The following is a 16,711-nucleotide window of genomic DNA, read 5'->3' on the forward strand; positions in this document are numbered from 1 at the left end:
ATGTATGGAACAAAGTCATATTATCCAGAATATCATAGACACTCTTGACTTGGCTTCTAAGTGACCAAAACATCCTAGCTTTGTCATGGCAAGCACCATTTTCTTCAGAAGTTCAGAGGGATATTTTCATTGCAGTCCTTTTATTGAATTGTCAGCACAATCATTTTTTATTTTCCTTTCTGAAGGTGGAGAGCTTCATTTCCTTCAAATTGGAGGTGTGTGTGATGATATTGATGACGCCGACATTTTTGTCGACGGGCCCCTGTCTAATAGGGCGGAGCAATTACTGGACGGAGCAAAACCCACATCAAATCCTTCGAGTCCAGGTATCACAGGTGAGAGACACATGGAAGGCATTGAACTAAAGTGTTTTTCTCTCATTTAACAATTTTTATTGAATTTCTATTAAACCATGTAGCATTTTCTACAGCACATGTTGGACCAAATGTATACAAACATATTATGGCTGGCTGTGCTTTTAACTAAAGTGTTTTTGTAGGGATCAAACAGATGGTTCAATTTGCCCCTTCAGCTACCTCACATTAAAGCCTTGAGAAATCCATTGGTCCTGCTTAATTGAATTTTGTCCATTTAAAACTGATGATGCCCAGTGTGCTTTCTGGGAATTTTTTCACTCTGTTCTTTGTTCATTTTGTCATCTGATGTAGAGTATCTCTTTCTGTGTAAATCATAGCAGCAGTAAAATGGTGGTTGGCCTTATACCCGTGGAAATGAACAGTACAGTAAGCCATGTGTCTGTTTGCAGGAGTTGACCTCCTGGTGGACCAGCCATTGACTGCAGAGACACTTTCTTCTCTGGTGGAACTAACGCATTTTGAAACGCTGACGCCGCGCTTCTCCGCAACAGTGCCCCCTTGCTGGGTGGAGGTGCAGCAGGAACAGCAGCAAAGGCGGCATCCGCAACACCTTCACCAGCAGCACCACGGCGACGCAGCGCAACACACACGCACCTGGAAACTACAGAGCGACAGGTATACATTCACATACAACATTCACCCCCCCCCCAACAAAAGTGTTTTAACCATTTAAAATCAACATTTGAATCGGTGAAAACAATTGACAAATGACATTATATATTTGTAATAATATATTTAAGGACCATAATATCAGAAATCTGTGTTAATGTTGATAGATATTTGATGTAAAAATAGCTAAATATTTACTCATCAGTAATGTTTCCATAGTGTTTCCCCCCCCTTTTCACATGTAATGTGTAATATCTCTCTCTCTCAGCTCCAGCTGGGATGAGCATGTGTTTGAGCTGGTCCTGCCCAAAGCCTGCATGGTGGGACATGTGGACTTCAAGTTTTTGCTAAACAGCAGTATTACTAACATCCCACAACTCCAGGTCACACTGCTGAAGAACAAAGCACCAGGCCTGGGCAAAGTTAACGGTGAGTCCCAGGACAGAATATCACTCTTTCAGCAGAAATTGAAATTGATGATGTTGTTTTTATTCCCCAAGTGAATCACTTGTTGTGTAAAACTTTGTACTGCAGAGACGGCAGTGGACAGGCAGATTGTCTTCCCCTTGTCTCATGTCCTGCATTCAAATGGAGAGAAGAATGGACAGCCACTCCTGCACGACTTCTCAGAGGACATCCAGTTCATGGACATCGAGGAGTCACCAGGTAAATGTCCAGAGGAAAAAAGCCATCTTGACCACCTGAAAATGTTATGTTAATGTCTGTCAGCATTCTTTAAGAAATACATCTCTCTCTGTCTCAGGCTCCAGGCTGTGTCCATTCCTGCAGGAACACAAAGATGATATCTTGTGTGGGCCGGTATGGCTGTCCAGTGGACTAGATCTGTCTGGACACGCAGGGATGCTAAGCCTTACAAGTCCCAAACTCCTCAAAGGTTCGCCTGAGCGTCATAGGCCATTTATAGCAACCACTTCCACCCATCCAAGCAGTGTGCCAGTAGACTTACAGTAAAACAACAGTGCAGAGCTGCATGCAGTATTTTACTGGCATGAATATGCAACATTAAAAAAAAGTGTTTATATACACATTAAAACAGATGTCACAGTCTTGGTCACCAATGTAAATATCTCTTGTTGTACTTCAAACAAATGAAATCTTTCTGTAAATGTGTCCTTCTCTTTTTCATTCCACTTTCTAGGCATGGCAGGGGGAAAATATCGTTCATTCCTAGTGCACATTAAGGCAGTGAGTGATAAGGGTCTGGATGAGAGTTTGAGGCCTGTTGTGAGGATGCCCTCAGCCAAACCCCAAAGTAGTAAAGCTCACTCACTCTCGTCCCTGCTGCAGAGGGCTCAAGCCACCAAGGTACAGCAGAAAAACACATGAATTGTAATTGACTTTTGTGCAATCTTAAGCTGAATTGTGTAAGCCTTTAATCATTCATGCTGTTTTAAAACACTATTTCCTGAAAACAATGATGTCATATCATATATTTGTGTGCTAGTTGATAGGTTGTCTGACTGCTTTATAGACCCCTAGTGGCTGTTTAGCTACATTACTTCATTAAAGAAATGGCACTTTACTTGATCTGCTCTTTGTAATGGAGTAAGAGTTAAAAGCCATATGGTGACCACCACTACAGTACTAATTTTAATAAAATCTCTCTCCTTTTCAGGAAAAAGCCTCCACGTCCAAAGCAGATCCTCAGTCTGCCCCTAAAAAGCCTGATAACTTGCGTGGCTGTGACTTGCTCCAGGAAGTGTCTGTCACAATCAGGAGATTTAAGAAAACGTCTGTACCCAAAGAACGGTAAGAGATACTGTACAAGTATACATTATATACGCCACCGTTCAAAAGTTTGGGGTTGGTAAGATTTGTAATGCTTTTTTGGAAAGAAGCCTTTTACACTGCTTTCATTTGATCCAACTACAGTAAAAACAGTAATGTTGTGAAATATTATTACAATTTAAAACTACTATTTTTATTTGAATATATTTTAAAATGTAATTTATTCCTGATGCAAAGCTGAATTTTCAGAAGCAATTAATCCAGTCTTCAGTGTCACATTATCCTAATCTGCTGATTTGGTGCTCAATAAACGTTTATTTTATTATCAATGTTGAAAACAGTTGTGCTGCTTAATATTTTTGTGGAGACTGATCTTTTTTTTCCAGTATTCTTTGATGAATAGAAAATTCAAAAGAACAGCATTTATCATTATAAATATTAATATTTATAAATTATGAACCAGGCCATAGTCTAACTGTGTTGTCTGTGTCTGCTTATATTTCCTAGAGTGCAACGCTGTGCAATGCTTCAGTTTCCTGAGCTCCATGAAAAGCTGCTAAGAGGTTTGTGTAAGCATGCAGAAGACGGTCAGAGCTCAGAACACTGTCAGAGTCTCATCTTGGACATCCTCTGCTGGCTGGCAGGGGTCTACTCCAACGGACCCTGCAGGTGAGACACCACCTTGAGCCTGTATTATTAAACTCTGTTTTATCTTGTGTGTCTTTTTAATGAATTTTATAATATTCCTTTAGTTTGAGAGAGGGGAAAGAGGGACTTCTGACCAAAACCAGGAGACGGCTGACAGATATAATCAGGGCGTGCTTCTTTGAGGCCGGCCGCAGTATAGCTCATAAATGCTCTCGCTTTCTTGCACTTTGTATTAGGTAAGTTTGCAACCTTTCTGGATTTTTCTGATCTTCAGTCTTATCATATAGTCTTGTTGCAGAACTAATGATCTACTGTCCAATATACATTTGCAGATGCAATGATTTTATGTTCATTAAACTTAATGGTTGAGTGTCTGATGTTTCAGTACCGGTAAAGGAGACCCCGGTCAGCAGGGTTTTGGCCAGGCTCTATTTAAAGCTCTTCTGGATAATATGCCTTATCTGCCTGCTGCTGCTACAGGAGGTAATTTTTTAAAAGTAGTAAATGTATAGTGCCTTTTGTAGTGATAAGACCATTTTGTTTAAAAAATGTAAACTTTAATTTATTAGTCTACAGCAGTGTTTCCCAACCCTGTTCCTGGAGGCACACCGACACTACACATTTTCCAACTGTTCCTAATCAATCACAACTGAATCAACTCATCAGCTCATTAGTAGAGACTCCAAGACCAGAAATATATGGGGCCGATAAGGGAGACTGTTGCTGCCAAAATGCGCACTGTTGGTGTGCCTCCAGGAGCAGGGTTGGGAAACACTGATGTAGACTAATAAATTATTAGTCTAATAAATAAATACCATTTAAATGATTGGGATCAGTAACATTTCCTATTATTATCATTGTTAAAAACAGTTGTCCTGCTTAATTTTTGTGGAAACTGATGCATTTTTCCCCCAGTGTTGTTTGATGAATGGAAAGTTCAAAAGAACAGCATTTATTTGATCAATTTAATGCATCATTGCTGAATAAAACTATTAATTTCTTTAAAATAAAAAAAAATAAAAATAAAAAAAGACTCACCCTAAATAGTATACTTAAGTAATTTATCTTGTTAAAACGCTTATATTCCTGTCTGCCTTTGTCTCTCAGGATCTGTCTTCTGGTACTTTGTCCTGTTAAATTATGTGAAAGATGAGGACCTGGCCGGCTGCAGTACCGCTTGCGCCTCTCTGCTCACTGCTGTCTCTCGGCAGCTGCAGGACCGCTTGACTCCACTTGAGGCGTTGTTGCAGACCAGGTCAGCTGATCTGCTGCATTCTGAACCATACACAAACTGACTTTTGTTTAATGTACTTGAACAAAAAAGCTTTTTATGAGCATGTTAGATGTGATCATTTTAAAGAAATGAAATGGTTTTGTCATGGTTTTCTCTATTCAGATATGGTCTATACGGGTCTCCATTTGACCCAGTACTGTTTGACCTGGAGGTGAGCGGGTCTTCTTGTAAGAATGCCTTCAGCAGCAGCATCGGGGTCCAGTCGGACGAGATCGATCTGTCCGATATTCTCTCAGGTGTGGCAATGCATTCTTCTCCTTTGACACACTTGCATTCATCAATAAATATTAAAACAAACAAGACAAACATTTAAGTTTTTTTTTTCTTCTTCTTTTTTCTCATCTAATGTCAGGTAATGGGAAGGTAAACAGCAGCGGGGTGGCAGAGGGCAGTTTCACTGCTCTGACCGGCCTGCTGGAGGTCGAACCCCTGCACTTTACTTGCGTCTCCACCAGTGACGGCACCAGGGTGGAGAGGGATGATGCAAGTATGTTCACTGGTACATATCCCACTTTTCTTTTCCTCTCTATCACATCTTGTTTCTTTTACAACCAACCGTGTCATCGTGGACCTCATCTTTAAGGTGCGGTCACATTAGCTGGCAATAAAGGTCCATTGTCAATAGTGTAGCATGACGCACAGCTTCTTTCAAGAAACTGAATTTGCATAACCAACTTGAACCTGTTGCGAAATCTGTTTTCCTATACGTTCTTTTGTAGTGAGCACCTTTGGTGTGACGCCCACGGTGACAGGGCTATCTGCTGGGACCGTTGGCGAGGCGTCCACGGCCCTGAGCTCAGCTGCACAGGTGGCCCTCCAGTCACTGTCTCATGCCATGGTGTCTGCTGAACAGCAGCTTCAAGTTCTTCAGGAGAAACAGCAACAGCTTCTAAAACTCCAACAGCAGGTCATATATGGAGACACTCTTCATTCATTTCAATCTTGATGTCTTGATTGATTCAGTACTTTGTGACTTTATGTAATTGATTGTCTTATGAAATAGAAGGCTAAGCTGGAGGCCAAACTTCACCAGACCACCTCAGCAGCAGCCACTGCAGCATCAGGCGTTGTCAACTCAGTGCCATCCAACCCGTCCGCCCCAGGCTTCTTCATCCACCCTTCTGACGTCATCCCACCCACCCCTAAAACGACCCCGCTGTTCATGACACCTCCTCTCACCCCACCGAATGAGGCAGTGTCTGCGGCCATTAGCGTGGAACTAGCTCAACTCTTCCCAGGATCTGTCATTGATCCTCCACCTGTGAACCTTTCAGCACAGAATAAAAACGCACAGAAAGCCAAAGCAGTGAGTTCTGAAAAACTCCTCTTCCTTATATATTCATATTGTTTAAATGTTATTATTTAGTAATGTTCCGTTCTACTTGTGCACATTAGCAGATAGCAATAGTGTAAATTATGCATGTGCTATTTTCCTGTAAGGGGTCATGTTTGTTAACTTTAATGTTTGTAGTTGAACATGTGGAATGTGTTTAGCTAACGTATATGTGTGTGTGTGTTGTCATTGCAGAACCACATAGGAAGTGGCCTGGCATTGGCAATCTCACAGGCCTCTCATTTTCTACAGCCTCCACCACACCAGTCCATAATTATCGAGCGAATGCATTCAGGTACTTCAGTCCCAGAGGAAGACTTAAAATGAGTTAATTATATAAAAGAAATTAGCTTAATTAAAATGCTAAAAACACAAAAAATCTAAATGTACACTGAGATCATATATCTTCTTTTCCCCCTTTTCATAACTATTGGTTTTATTGAAGTTTCTTTTAACAAAAAAGTTGTTACAGCAGAAATACCAGAGGAAATATCTTAGCCAGTATGGGAGGAAGCGGGGCTTTAGATAATGTGTTCGACAGTGGGGGGCAAAAAAGTTTGAGGCCTCCAGATGTCTGCAACAATTCAAACCGCAGCACAGACCTGTCAATGTTCCATCTCAAAAGAAGAAAAACAAAAATATGTGAATGAAATGCAAGTTTTGGGTGCTGCAGTATTTCAATCACGAAAAATAGCAGGGCATTCTAAAATGCTTAATGTGAAAAACAATTAATAAAGTGCTGTAATGTATTAAATGATCAAATTCAGTATACACCTTAATTATGATGCATAAAATCAGAACACTTTTACTTATAATTTCTACCCCATAAAATATTTTAGAGTCTGGCATAAATGCTTGTTGTTTTAATGCAAGTTGTCTTATCTTAAAACTTTTTAAGTCATTCATTTAGAATTTTACTGAGGTCTCCTAGTGAGCCTCAGCCTTCTGGTTGATAATCACTGCTAGAACACTCTCTTTAGTCCTCATTCTTTTGCTTTTGCTATATGCTTTGGTGCACCAACATCTTTTGATCATGTGATCTGAATTTAAAAAATGTCCCTTCTCTGTAGGTGCAAGGCGGTTTGTGACTCTAGATTTTGGCCGGCCTGTGTTGCTGACGGATGCGCTGATCCCCACATGCGCTGACTTGGCCTCCCTTTCCATCGATATTTGGACTCTTGGGGAGGAGGTGGATGGGAGGAGACTCGTGGTCGCCACAGATATCAGCACACACTCTCTAATTCTACATGACTTGTTGCCCCCTCCCGTCTGCAGATTCATGAAGGTTTATACAAGTTTATGATAATCAAATGTGTACAGGTCAAATAGCAGTCTGCTTTGTATAAGCTGTAGCACAGAGAAAATAATTTTTAAAAGACAAATCACTGATATTCACTCTACGCCCTTCCCCCAGATCACTGTGATTGGTCGATACGGCAGCACTAATGCCCGGGCTAAAATCCCACTGGGCTTCTATTATGGACACACCTACATCCTGCCATGGGAAAGTGAACTTAAGCTGATGCATGATCCTCTGAGAGGGGATAGTGAAGCTGCCTGTCAGCCAGATCTGGATCAACATTTGTCAATGATGGTGGCCTTACAGGAAGACATTCAGTGCAGGTTGGTGAGGCTGCAAAGCACAATTAACTAAGCTGCCATTGGCATTGAATGAAGTACGCTACCTTTTAAAAGTTTGGGCTCAGTAAGAAGTTTTTTGTTTTGTTTTGAAATAAACAATACTTTTATTCTGACACATTAAATTGACAAAGACATTTGTAATGTTACAAAAGATTTTTATTTCTTTTCTTTAAAGAAAAGACTTTCTATTCATTAAATAATCCTGAAAAATATATCACGGTTCACCAAATACAGTTTTTAACACTGAAAATATTTAGAAATGTTTCTTGAGTGCCACAGCATATTAGAATTGTTTCTGAAGGATCATGTGACACTGAAGACTAGAGTATTAGTGCTGAAAATTCAGCTTTGCCAACACAGGAATAAGTTACATTTTTAAAATATTTTAGTATAGAAAAAAGTTTAAATTATTTTAATTTGTAATAATATTTCACAATATTACAGTTTTTACTGTATTGATCAAATGCAGCCTTGGTGAGCAGAAGCGGCTTTTTCAAAAAACATTAAAACATCTTTCCAACCCCAAACGTTTGAATGGTAGTGTATTTATAATTACACTTAAGTGCTAATAATTAAAAGCTTTTGTCAAATAATGGACATTTTCAGTTTTAAGGGCCTGAGTGCACTTTATATTTCACAAATGGTATAGGCGGAATTTATGCTGTATTAAATATGCTAATCTCTCGTGTAGGTATAATCTGGCCTGTCATCGACTTGAGACGCTTCTACAGAACATCGACCTGCCGCCTCTTAACAGTGCTAATAACGCACAATACTTCCTCCGCAAGCCCGATAAAGCTGTTGAGGAGGATTCCCGTGTTTTCTCCGCCTACCAAGACTGCATTCAGCTCCAGCTCCAGCTCAATCTGGCCCACCATGCTGTCCAGAGGTTGCGTGTGTCTCTGGGAGCCACCAGGAAACACCTACCCGAGAACTACGACCCCAGAGAGCTGGTTCAGAACTCTTCTACCGAGCAGCTTCGAACCATCATCAGATACCTACTGGACACACTGCTCAGCCTGCTGCACTGCTGTAATGGTGAGGGAGGCAGCCCGTGCCAATACCACCTCACTGTTTTAAAATGACATGAAATCTGAATTGACCTTACTTTAATTTAGTTCTTCAATTTTAATGTCAAATTGAACGCTTTTCCCTCTTTCTTGCTCAGGTCACTCTGTGCCCACAGTGTTGCAGAACACGTTTCACGCCCAGGCATGTGAGGAGCTCTTTAAGCAGCTGTGTATCAGTGGGACCCCTAAGATCCGTCTGCACGCGGGTCTGCTGTTGGTGCAGCTGTGTGGAGGTGAGAGGTGGTGGGGCCAGTTCCTGTCCAATGTCCTGCAGGAGCTTTACAACTCAGAACAGCTGCTCATCTTCCCCCAGGACAGGTAACACAAAAAACACGCTCTTTCAGATGTTGTATAAAGGCTGGTACACACCAAACCAACTGTCGGGCCAGTTTTGAGTGTAGGTGGGCTTAGTTTTTTTTTTTGGTGTGTCCTGCACCGTTGGCTCTAGGGCAGGGCGGTATGACGAATATATTTAGTGACGACATATAAAGTGTCTATTTTTAGAGATTTCATAATCGTTTAAATTGTGGTATGTAAATATATCCATGTTGCACAGTACTACTTAAAGTTATTGACACTTTAGAGTGATAAAGAAACATGCAGGTATGAGAAAATAAAGAGCAGGATGTGCTTGATGGTAAAAATAGTTAAGAGCAACAAGCCATTAAAGAAGATCTCTGTTCTATCATTGTTCTATTGTGTTTGTTCTATTGTTTGCAGTTTGCTGTTTCAATCCTCTACGATATGAGTAAATAACTCACATATGCCAATACATTTTACGTGAGATTACTAAAAAATCTTTAATTAGCCAATTGCTAGTATATTGTACAATTACAGTCACCTGTAATTGAGTTAGAGGCAAAAAGTTTAGCGTAGATATAATTTCAAAATGTTCATCTTGGCGAGCATCCTAGTAAACATAGTCAGTTATGTCTTAATTGAATGTAAACAGTCGAGAAAGAAAACGCATGTGTAGAGTATCAGTTTATTGGATCTGTGCATTGTCTTAAAGTGACAACAGTCTAAGATCCCTGCTGCTGTCTGTTTTTAATGTTAATCAAACAGACTCACTGGGAAAAAAGTCACTCAATGCTCTTGCATGAATAACTTTTGTAACTTTAAGAAGAATTTGTCTATATTTAATTTATACAGTGAAGACTTGCAGTTATTTTACATTTGATTAATTTATTACATTTCTGTACCTAATCTACCTATTCTGTATCTAACTACTGTTAGATCTACCTGTAAAACCTGAAAAGCACTGTTTATTTAATTAGCATCTTGGTTCTATTGTTTATTTGTGCTATTGCTTTGTTCTTATTTTATTACAGACTGTTCATTTGACTTTAATAGTGTTTGAAATTTATATTTTATGTTATATTTATGTAAAAAAATAATAATAATTTGCATTGTTCTTGCATTCCATGTAAAAAGTCTGGCAAGTAAAATAAAAAATGTACTAGCCAAAATGTCCGTAGAGGACTGCTACTTTTTTCTTTATTTTAATAAGATAATATAAAACAATAAAAACATCTATATTGTGATCTAATGTGGTAAAATAAGATTCTGGTCATATCGGCCACCCTTAATCGGAACTATTCCTAAATAAACTCAGACCTCTTATGTTAATCCATCTTTTCCTTCCCTCAGGGTATTCATGCTGCTGTCCTGTATTGGCCAAAGATCTTTGAGTAACAGTGGGGTTTTGGAGGGTTTGTTGAACCTTCTGGACACACTGCTATCGCCTCTGCAGCAGACTACTGCAGCACAGTCCCGCAGGACAGAAGGTGCGTGTTTGAGCGTGAGATTTTTATGTAATATGCGCCTGTGTGTTTATGGTAATGTTACAGTTTTGGGTGTGTTTATAGGTGTGTTGGATATCCCCATGATCAGCTGGGTGGTCATGCTGGTCTCTCGACTTCTTGACTATGTGGCCAGTGTGGAAGATGAAGCCACTGCAGCTAAGAAACCTCTGGGGGCAAAAGACAGAGAAAGATCCTTTTCAGGTGAGACTCTTAGGCCTGGGCAAGCATAAGAACTGAAAATTCAGTGTGTTTTTGTAAACTACTGTTCACCAGTTTGAGGTCAGCCAGATGTTTTGAAAGAAGTCTCAGAAATCAGAAAATTTCCATTCAAAATGATTTGCCTAAATCATTTAATTATTAGCACTTAAGTGTAATTATAAATACATAAATCTTTCCAACCCCAAATATTTAAACTTTTTTAATGTTTTTGAAAGAAGTCTTTTATGCACACCAAGCTGCATTTATTTGATTAAGAATAAAGTTAAAACATAATATTGTGCAGTATTGTTACAATTTGGATTTTTTACTATTTTAACATATTTTAAAATGTTATAAAGCTTATAAAGTTAAAAAGTTATACATTTATTTTGAATAATTTTAAGCATCATTAAGAAATCATTATAATATTCTGATTTGCTGCTCAAGAAACATTTCTTATTATCAATGTTGAAAACAGTTGTGGTTTTTGATTAATAGAAAGCATTTTAAATAGGAATATTACATTATAAATGTATCTGCTTTCACTTTTGATGAAATTAAGATGTCCTCACTGGAAAAAAGTTGATTTCTTTACAATAAAATGAACATCTTACTGATCCCAAACTTTTGAAAGGTAGAGTACATACTGTATGGAGATGTTTCTTCATTGGTAATGTGTCTTTGTTTTCCTTTTTCCAATCTCACCAGGGAACCAGTGGAGTTTCATAAATAACAGTCTGCAGTCTCAGAACCCAAGCAGATCCGCCAAAGGCAGCAACAGCAGTTTAGATCGTCTATATTCACGCAAGATCCGCAAACAGCTTGTCCACCACAAACAGGTACATGTGTCTCGCTCAAACCTCCTGTGCCATTTATAGGCTACTTTTATACCATAACATAGCAGATGATTATACAATCTGCACTTGAAGTCTTTTCCTTTTATAGGTATAGTGAGGATGTTAATCAATTCTCCTTTCATTGCAGCAGTTGAATTTATTGAAAGCCAAACAGAAAGCTTTAGTGGAGCAAATCGAGAAAGAGAAAATTCAGAGCAACAAAGGCTCCTCCTACAAGCTGCTGGTGGAACAGGCCAAACTCAAACAAGCGACGTCCAAGGTGAGAATAGATGCTTTTGAAAACTAATTTTGTAAAATGTCTCTAAGGGGTGGTTGTTGGACAAATTAGGAGTAGCAACAGAATTCAAAGTACACATTAGCAGTGATAAACATAACCTTCGAACAGATTGTAAAGTGAACCATGTGGTTCTGTTTCTTTGGCAGCACTTTAAAGATCTGATCCGTTTGAGGCGGACAGCTGAATGGCCACGCTCCACCTTGGACTCGGAGGCGTCAGTGGCAAAAGAGACCCCTGAGGTGGAGCTCCTGCCCTTTACATTATCTCATGAGCGCTGCATCTGCGTCGTCCAGAAGCTCGCTCTTTTCCTCCTCTCCATGGACTTCACCTGTCACGCAGACCTGCTGCTGTTTGTCTGCAAGGTGCAACTTGTTTTAATCCTTACCTTTCTTAATTCAGTTCTCAATTAGCTAATATCCCTGGGGTTTCTTAACTTGGACATACATAAAATGTAGGTTTTGTTTGTGCTGTTGAATTTAGATACAGATCTCAAACTTTTGAATGGTAGTGTATTTTGAATGAAGTCTCATATGCTCACCAATGCTGTATTTGTTTGATAAAAATAAATCCAGTAAATGCAGTAATATTGTGAAACATTAATACATTTTAAAAAGTAATGATCAATTACTACAATGATCCTTCTGAAATCAGGTGATGCTAAACAGCATTAATTTGAAATAGAAATCTTTTGTAACATTATAAATGTCTTTACTGCAAGACATCCTTGTTGAATAAAATAATTAAACTTTTGAACGGTAGTGTATATTTTGTATACCATGCCTATGTTCTAAATCTCATCCACTGCTTAGGTATTGGCTAGAATAGCAAATGCAACACGACCCACAATCCACCTGTGTGAGGTGGTTACAGAGCAGCAGCTGGAGAGGTTACTGCTGTTACTGGTGGGGACGGACTTCAATCGTGGGGACATCTCATGGGGCGGAGCCTGGGCCCAGTACTCCCTCACCTGCATGCTGCAGGACATCCTTGCAGGTTTGTGTTTTAGGTTTTAAAAGATGGTCTCAGCTGCAGAGTTCGAAGTGACCCACGGACGTTTTATATTTAGATGTTGTAATCTGTTTTCAGGAGAGCTGTTGTCTCCGGTGTGTGGGGATGGGATGGAGGGGGCGGGGGCTGATGAGGCCGGGGCCGCCTCTTCCTCTGTGGTGGTGGATTCCGATGACTCTCTCCCCCAGCCGACCCCCATCCCACTCGTTGAGACCATCGATGAGCCTCTGGGACCAGATATCATCGCAGGTACACCCGGGACATCCTCTGTGTTCCAAAGTGCGTTGGTAACCCCGCCCGAATAGCACGTCACCTCACACGGACCCTCACCTTTCTTTTATTTCTGATGTTTATTTGTTCTTTTTTCTCTCTTGAATGAGCTGCATGTGTGTTTTTTGTGTTTGCTTTTGTATATAATATGTAATAGTGGTACAATGCAGTGGACAGGGGGTTGGAACAGTGCAGATGATTTTGACTTGGTCAATAGTCATTTAAAACCTACAGTTGTTAGTCATTTTATCATTTATTATGGGTAAGATTTTGTGTCAACGTCAACATTCATTTAAAATGGGTCAACGATCCACTGTTCGGACGCCCTGTCGGTCTAAGAGGAGTGTGACAGCCTGACAGTGGGCTGTCTGTGTAGTTGCTTCTCTTGGTGCGCTGCTCTTGCAATATTAAACGTCTTTTCGTTGCCCAAAGGTGCTCCTCCACTATCATCTTTGGAAAAAGATAAAGACATTGACTTTGACTTGCTACAAGACTTGATGGATGTTGATATTGATCCTTTAGATATTGATTTGGAAAAAGATCCACTCGCCGCCAAGGTTTTTAAGGTATGGACCTTTCTCTTTCTCTCTCTGTTCTGTAGGGATTAGGGGTGCAATTGTTAAAATTTCTCACGGTTCTGTCCTCACTGTTTTAGTTTGGCTTTGCAATTACTTTGTACATTGCTAGCCCAATACCCATATATGTTTGATGTCCATCAGATTGCTGATATTTTCTTTTCAGAGTTGCCCAAAATTTCTGTAAAATACAGCACACTGTAAAATTACTGACATTTATATTGAGAAATGTCTGAAAGTACAGCGATTCAGTGACATGGAAAATTCTATAATTACTCTTGAAAATAGCCACATTACAATTCACACACTTATTCTTGTCATTAGATGCTATAAATGTTCATACTGAACCGTGGGAAGTGAACTGTACGTTTCACCCCTATACTGCATGTATTATGTAATCGGAGATCAGTAGTTGAAGTTTGGTTGAAATATTTAGAGCTGATTTGCACAAACTCAATGTATTAACCCCTTTACAGTAGAGTATCTTTCATTTTTTTTCTCAGAGATGAGTGTCTGAGATTTTTTTTGTTGTTGTTTTTTCTTTTTCTTTCATGTTCTCTCTTGCAGCCGATCAGCAGTACCTGGTACGATTACTGGGGTGCTGACTACGGCTCGTACAGTTATAACCCCTACACGGGGGGCGTGGGCATTCCCGTGTCCAAACCTCCTGTGGCCGCCACGGCAGAGAAGCCTGGATCTCAGAACCTCTCAGTGTCTGTGTCTCAAGGTGAGAGGTGTCAAAAATACATTAATGACATAAAACATATAATAAGTCTGAGTGCTATAAAACCTTTATTTTCTGTTCCAGCACTGGATGCTCGACTGGAGGTGGGATTAGAACAGCAGGCAGAACTTATGCTGAAAATGATGTCAACTTTGGAGGCAGATGCAATATTGCAGGCGCTGACATCCACATCTCCTTCTGGTACAAACACAAAAGGAAACACCAACAGACATGTGTCAATTGTGTACAGGGTTCCTACAGTCATGGAAAATCTGGCGATATCATGGAATATTTTTTTTATTTTTTTATTTTTTGTAGTTTTGTCTAGTACTGGAAAAGTTGTCAATTTATTACATTAATAAAATCTTAGTCTATAGTGAGTGTATTTTTTTCAATTTCAAACTCAGTTCTAAAACATTTCTTCAGGCAGAAATTGATCATTTTAACCTTTACATAATGATTTCTGATTATTCCAAATCAATTTTAAAGTAAATTTCCAAAAGTGTAGGGAACCCTCTTTTGTTTTTGTTTGTTTTTTATAAAATTATTTGACTTGATTTAACTAGCATCACCTCTTGATAATCTTTTTTTCCTCTCTTGTTTCAGTGGCCCAGTCTGCAAACGGGACAGATGACTCTCTTCTGCGTGGGGGGTTCCACAGCTCTCCCTCTGCCAGCAGTCTGATGGCACAACCTTCTTCCATCCCCATGTTGAGCACCTGCTTCAACAAGCTCTTCTCTTTACTACAAGTGCATCATGTTCAGGTACGGGCACAGTCTGTTTTTGTTGCTTGAATTTACCACTGCTCTTTCCCTATTTCCCTAAAATCTAACTTGCAGAATCACACCATCTTACTCAAAGACCATATTTATCTCTCTCTCTCTTTCTCTAGTTGGAGTCTTTATTGCAGCTGTGGTTGACTTTGAGTTTGAGTTCCTGCTCCGGAGGGTCGGAGGAGAGCGGCTCAGACATCTTCCTCTTCAACTCCAGCAGAGTGCCCACAATCCCTCTTAACCAAGGTGTGATTCACCGACTGATTGAACACTTTGATCTGAAGATATTCTCATATATTTTGAGCAGCTTGGATAACTGTTGATTGAAATAAACTGTTGGTTTTATGGGGTATTACTACTAAGGATACAAATTAAAACCCTATCTGTTGTAAGTTTCTAAAACTTTAAAAAGCTTCAATATCACTAGCTACATTTTTATACTCTCAAATAATCCATTTATAAACATGTAAACACCTCAATTGATCCGATTGACCTCAGTCTAAATGAAATTGATCGGATTGAAGGAGGTGGTGTAGACCTGAAAAAATTCGATTTGCAGGAAAAAATTTAGCATGGAAACATTCTGAACTAAAAATGTTTAGAAATTATGAACAAGAAAGAGAAAGTAAATAATGGAGAGCAATGCTAATGAGCTAAACAAACACAGAAGTGAGTTGGATCACTCACCGTTCCTTATGTGGTTCAATAAGTAGATTTTGTAATGACTATAATTGACTGTAACTCTTATCTCTCTCAGCCTCCATCAGCAGTTTCCTGTCAGTGCTGGCCTGGTACCCCAACACTTCTCTGAGAACATGGTGTCTTGTCCTGCACAGTCTCACCCTCATGACCAATATGCCTACTAGTGGTGAGTATCTGATTGGCTGAGCCTGTCTTTGTACCTCCTGATGTGTTTCTGGACACACTCAAATGTGTGGGTGTTCCCAGGGGAGACCTGCGATTCTATATGTTGGTTTTCTCTGGGGGAATCCTGCCATCTCAGCAGATCTGTGTTGTGTTGCCCTGCTGCAGCCTGATTATAAAAGCAAACAGTCTGGTAACCCACTTTCAGATTAACTGCGCTTATAACTTGTTTGTGACATCTGCAGCCTCCAGCAGTGGGATGGGTGTGCAGGAGAGCACAGCCCAGCAGATGGTGTCTGACCCCACACTTGTGCACGTGCTTGTGCGCTTTTTGTCTGGAGGAAACCCTCACGGCACTAGCCAGCACAGCTCACAGGTATTGAGCTTTTAATGAACATGCACACACATGACTGATTTCATAGAAGTATATTTGGCAAGTGCCTCTCAGACTCCTCTTCCTCTCTCTTCTCAGGTCGGCCCCACTGCAACACAAGCCTTGCAGGAGTTTTTAACCAGGTTGCAGGTGCATCTGTCCTCCACATGTCCACAGATGTTCAGCGAATTTCTGCTTAAATTGTTGCACATTCTGTCTACAGAGAGGTAAATGATTGATCCAACATTTGTGTAATTGAACTGGTG

The 16,711-nt window shown here is 39.9% G+C and overlaps 1 protein-coding gene across 9 annotated transcripts in view; it reads left to right on the top strand.

The window, feature by feature from the left end:
* The window catches only part of birc6 (baculoviral IAP repeat containing 6), a 92,897-nt gene that overhangs the window by 20,895 nt on the left and 55,291 nt on the right, over positions 1-16,711 (top strand). The window contains exons 11-45 of one of the 9 annotated variants that reach the window (XM_084096078.1): positions 186-335; positions 767-992; positions 1,255-1,415; positions 1,521-1,652; positions 1,750-1,881; positions 2,146-2,312; positions 2,623-2,756; positions 3,243-3,404; positions 3,488-3,619; positions 3,769-3,866; positions 4,491-4,638; positions 4,780-4,913; positions 5,030-5,176; positions 5,397-5,584; positions 5,681-5,983; positions 6,206-6,305; positions 7,081-7,295; positions 7,425-7,633; positions 8,343-8,689; positions 8,820-9,039; positions 10,372-10,508; positions 10,590-10,727; positions 11,433-11,563; positions 11,709-11,840; positions 12,005-12,220; positions 12,668-12,851; positions 12,945-13,145; positions 13,569-13,702; positions 14,279-14,438; positions 14,520-14,636; positions 15,042-15,199; positions 15,328-15,454; positions 15,966-16,076; positions 16,318-16,448; positions 16,521-16,672. In XM_084096078.1, the coding sequence (XP_083952204.1) occupies positions 186-335; positions 767-992; positions 1,255-1,415; positions 1,521-1,652; positions 1,750-1,881; positions 2,146-2,312; positions 2,623-2,756; positions 3,243-3,404; positions 3,488-3,619; positions 3,769-3,866; positions 4,491-4,638; positions 4,780-4,913; positions 5,030-5,176; positions 5,397-5,584; positions 5,681-5,983; positions 6,206-6,305; positions 7,081-7,295; positions 7,425-7,633; positions 8,343-8,689; positions 8,820-9,039; positions 10,372-10,508; positions 10,590-10,727; positions 11,433-11,563; positions 11,709-11,840; positions 12,005-12,220; positions 12,668-12,851; positions 12,945-13,145; positions 13,569-13,702; positions 14,279-14,438; positions 14,520-14,636; positions 15,042-15,199; positions 15,328-15,454; positions 15,966-16,076; positions 16,318-16,448; positions 16,521-16,672 (5,734 nt within the window). Of the gene's footprint in view, positions 1-185; positions 336-766; positions 993-1,254; positions 1,416-1,520; positions 1,653-1,749; positions 1,882-2,145; positions 2,313-2,622; positions 2,757-3,242; positions 3,405-3,487; positions 3,620-3,768; positions 3,867-4,490; positions 4,639-4,779; positions 4,914-5,029; positions 5,177-5,396; positions 5,585-5,680; positions 5,984-6,205; positions 6,306-7,080; positions 7,296-7,424; positions 7,634-8,342; positions 8,690-8,819; positions 9,040-10,371; positions 10,728-11,432; positions 11,564-11,708; positions 11,841-12,004; positions 12,221-12,667; positions 12,852-12,944; positions 13,146-13,568; positions 13,703-14,278; positions 14,439-14,519; positions 14,637-15,041; positions 15,200-15,327; positions 15,455-15,965; positions 16,077-16,317; positions 16,449-16,520; positions 16,673-16,711 lie in introns of all 9 variants that reach the window. The other 8 variants (XM_084096082.1, XM_084096083.1, XM_084096084.1 and 5 more) reach the window with 8 other exon arrangements.

Source organism: Abramis brama (genome assembly GCF_963993115.1).
Source record: "Abramis brama genome assembly, chromosome: 21".
Classification (NCBI taxonomy): domain Eukaryota; kingdom Metazoa; phylum Chordata; class Actinopteri; order Cypriniformes; family Leuciscidae; genus Abramis; species Abramis brama.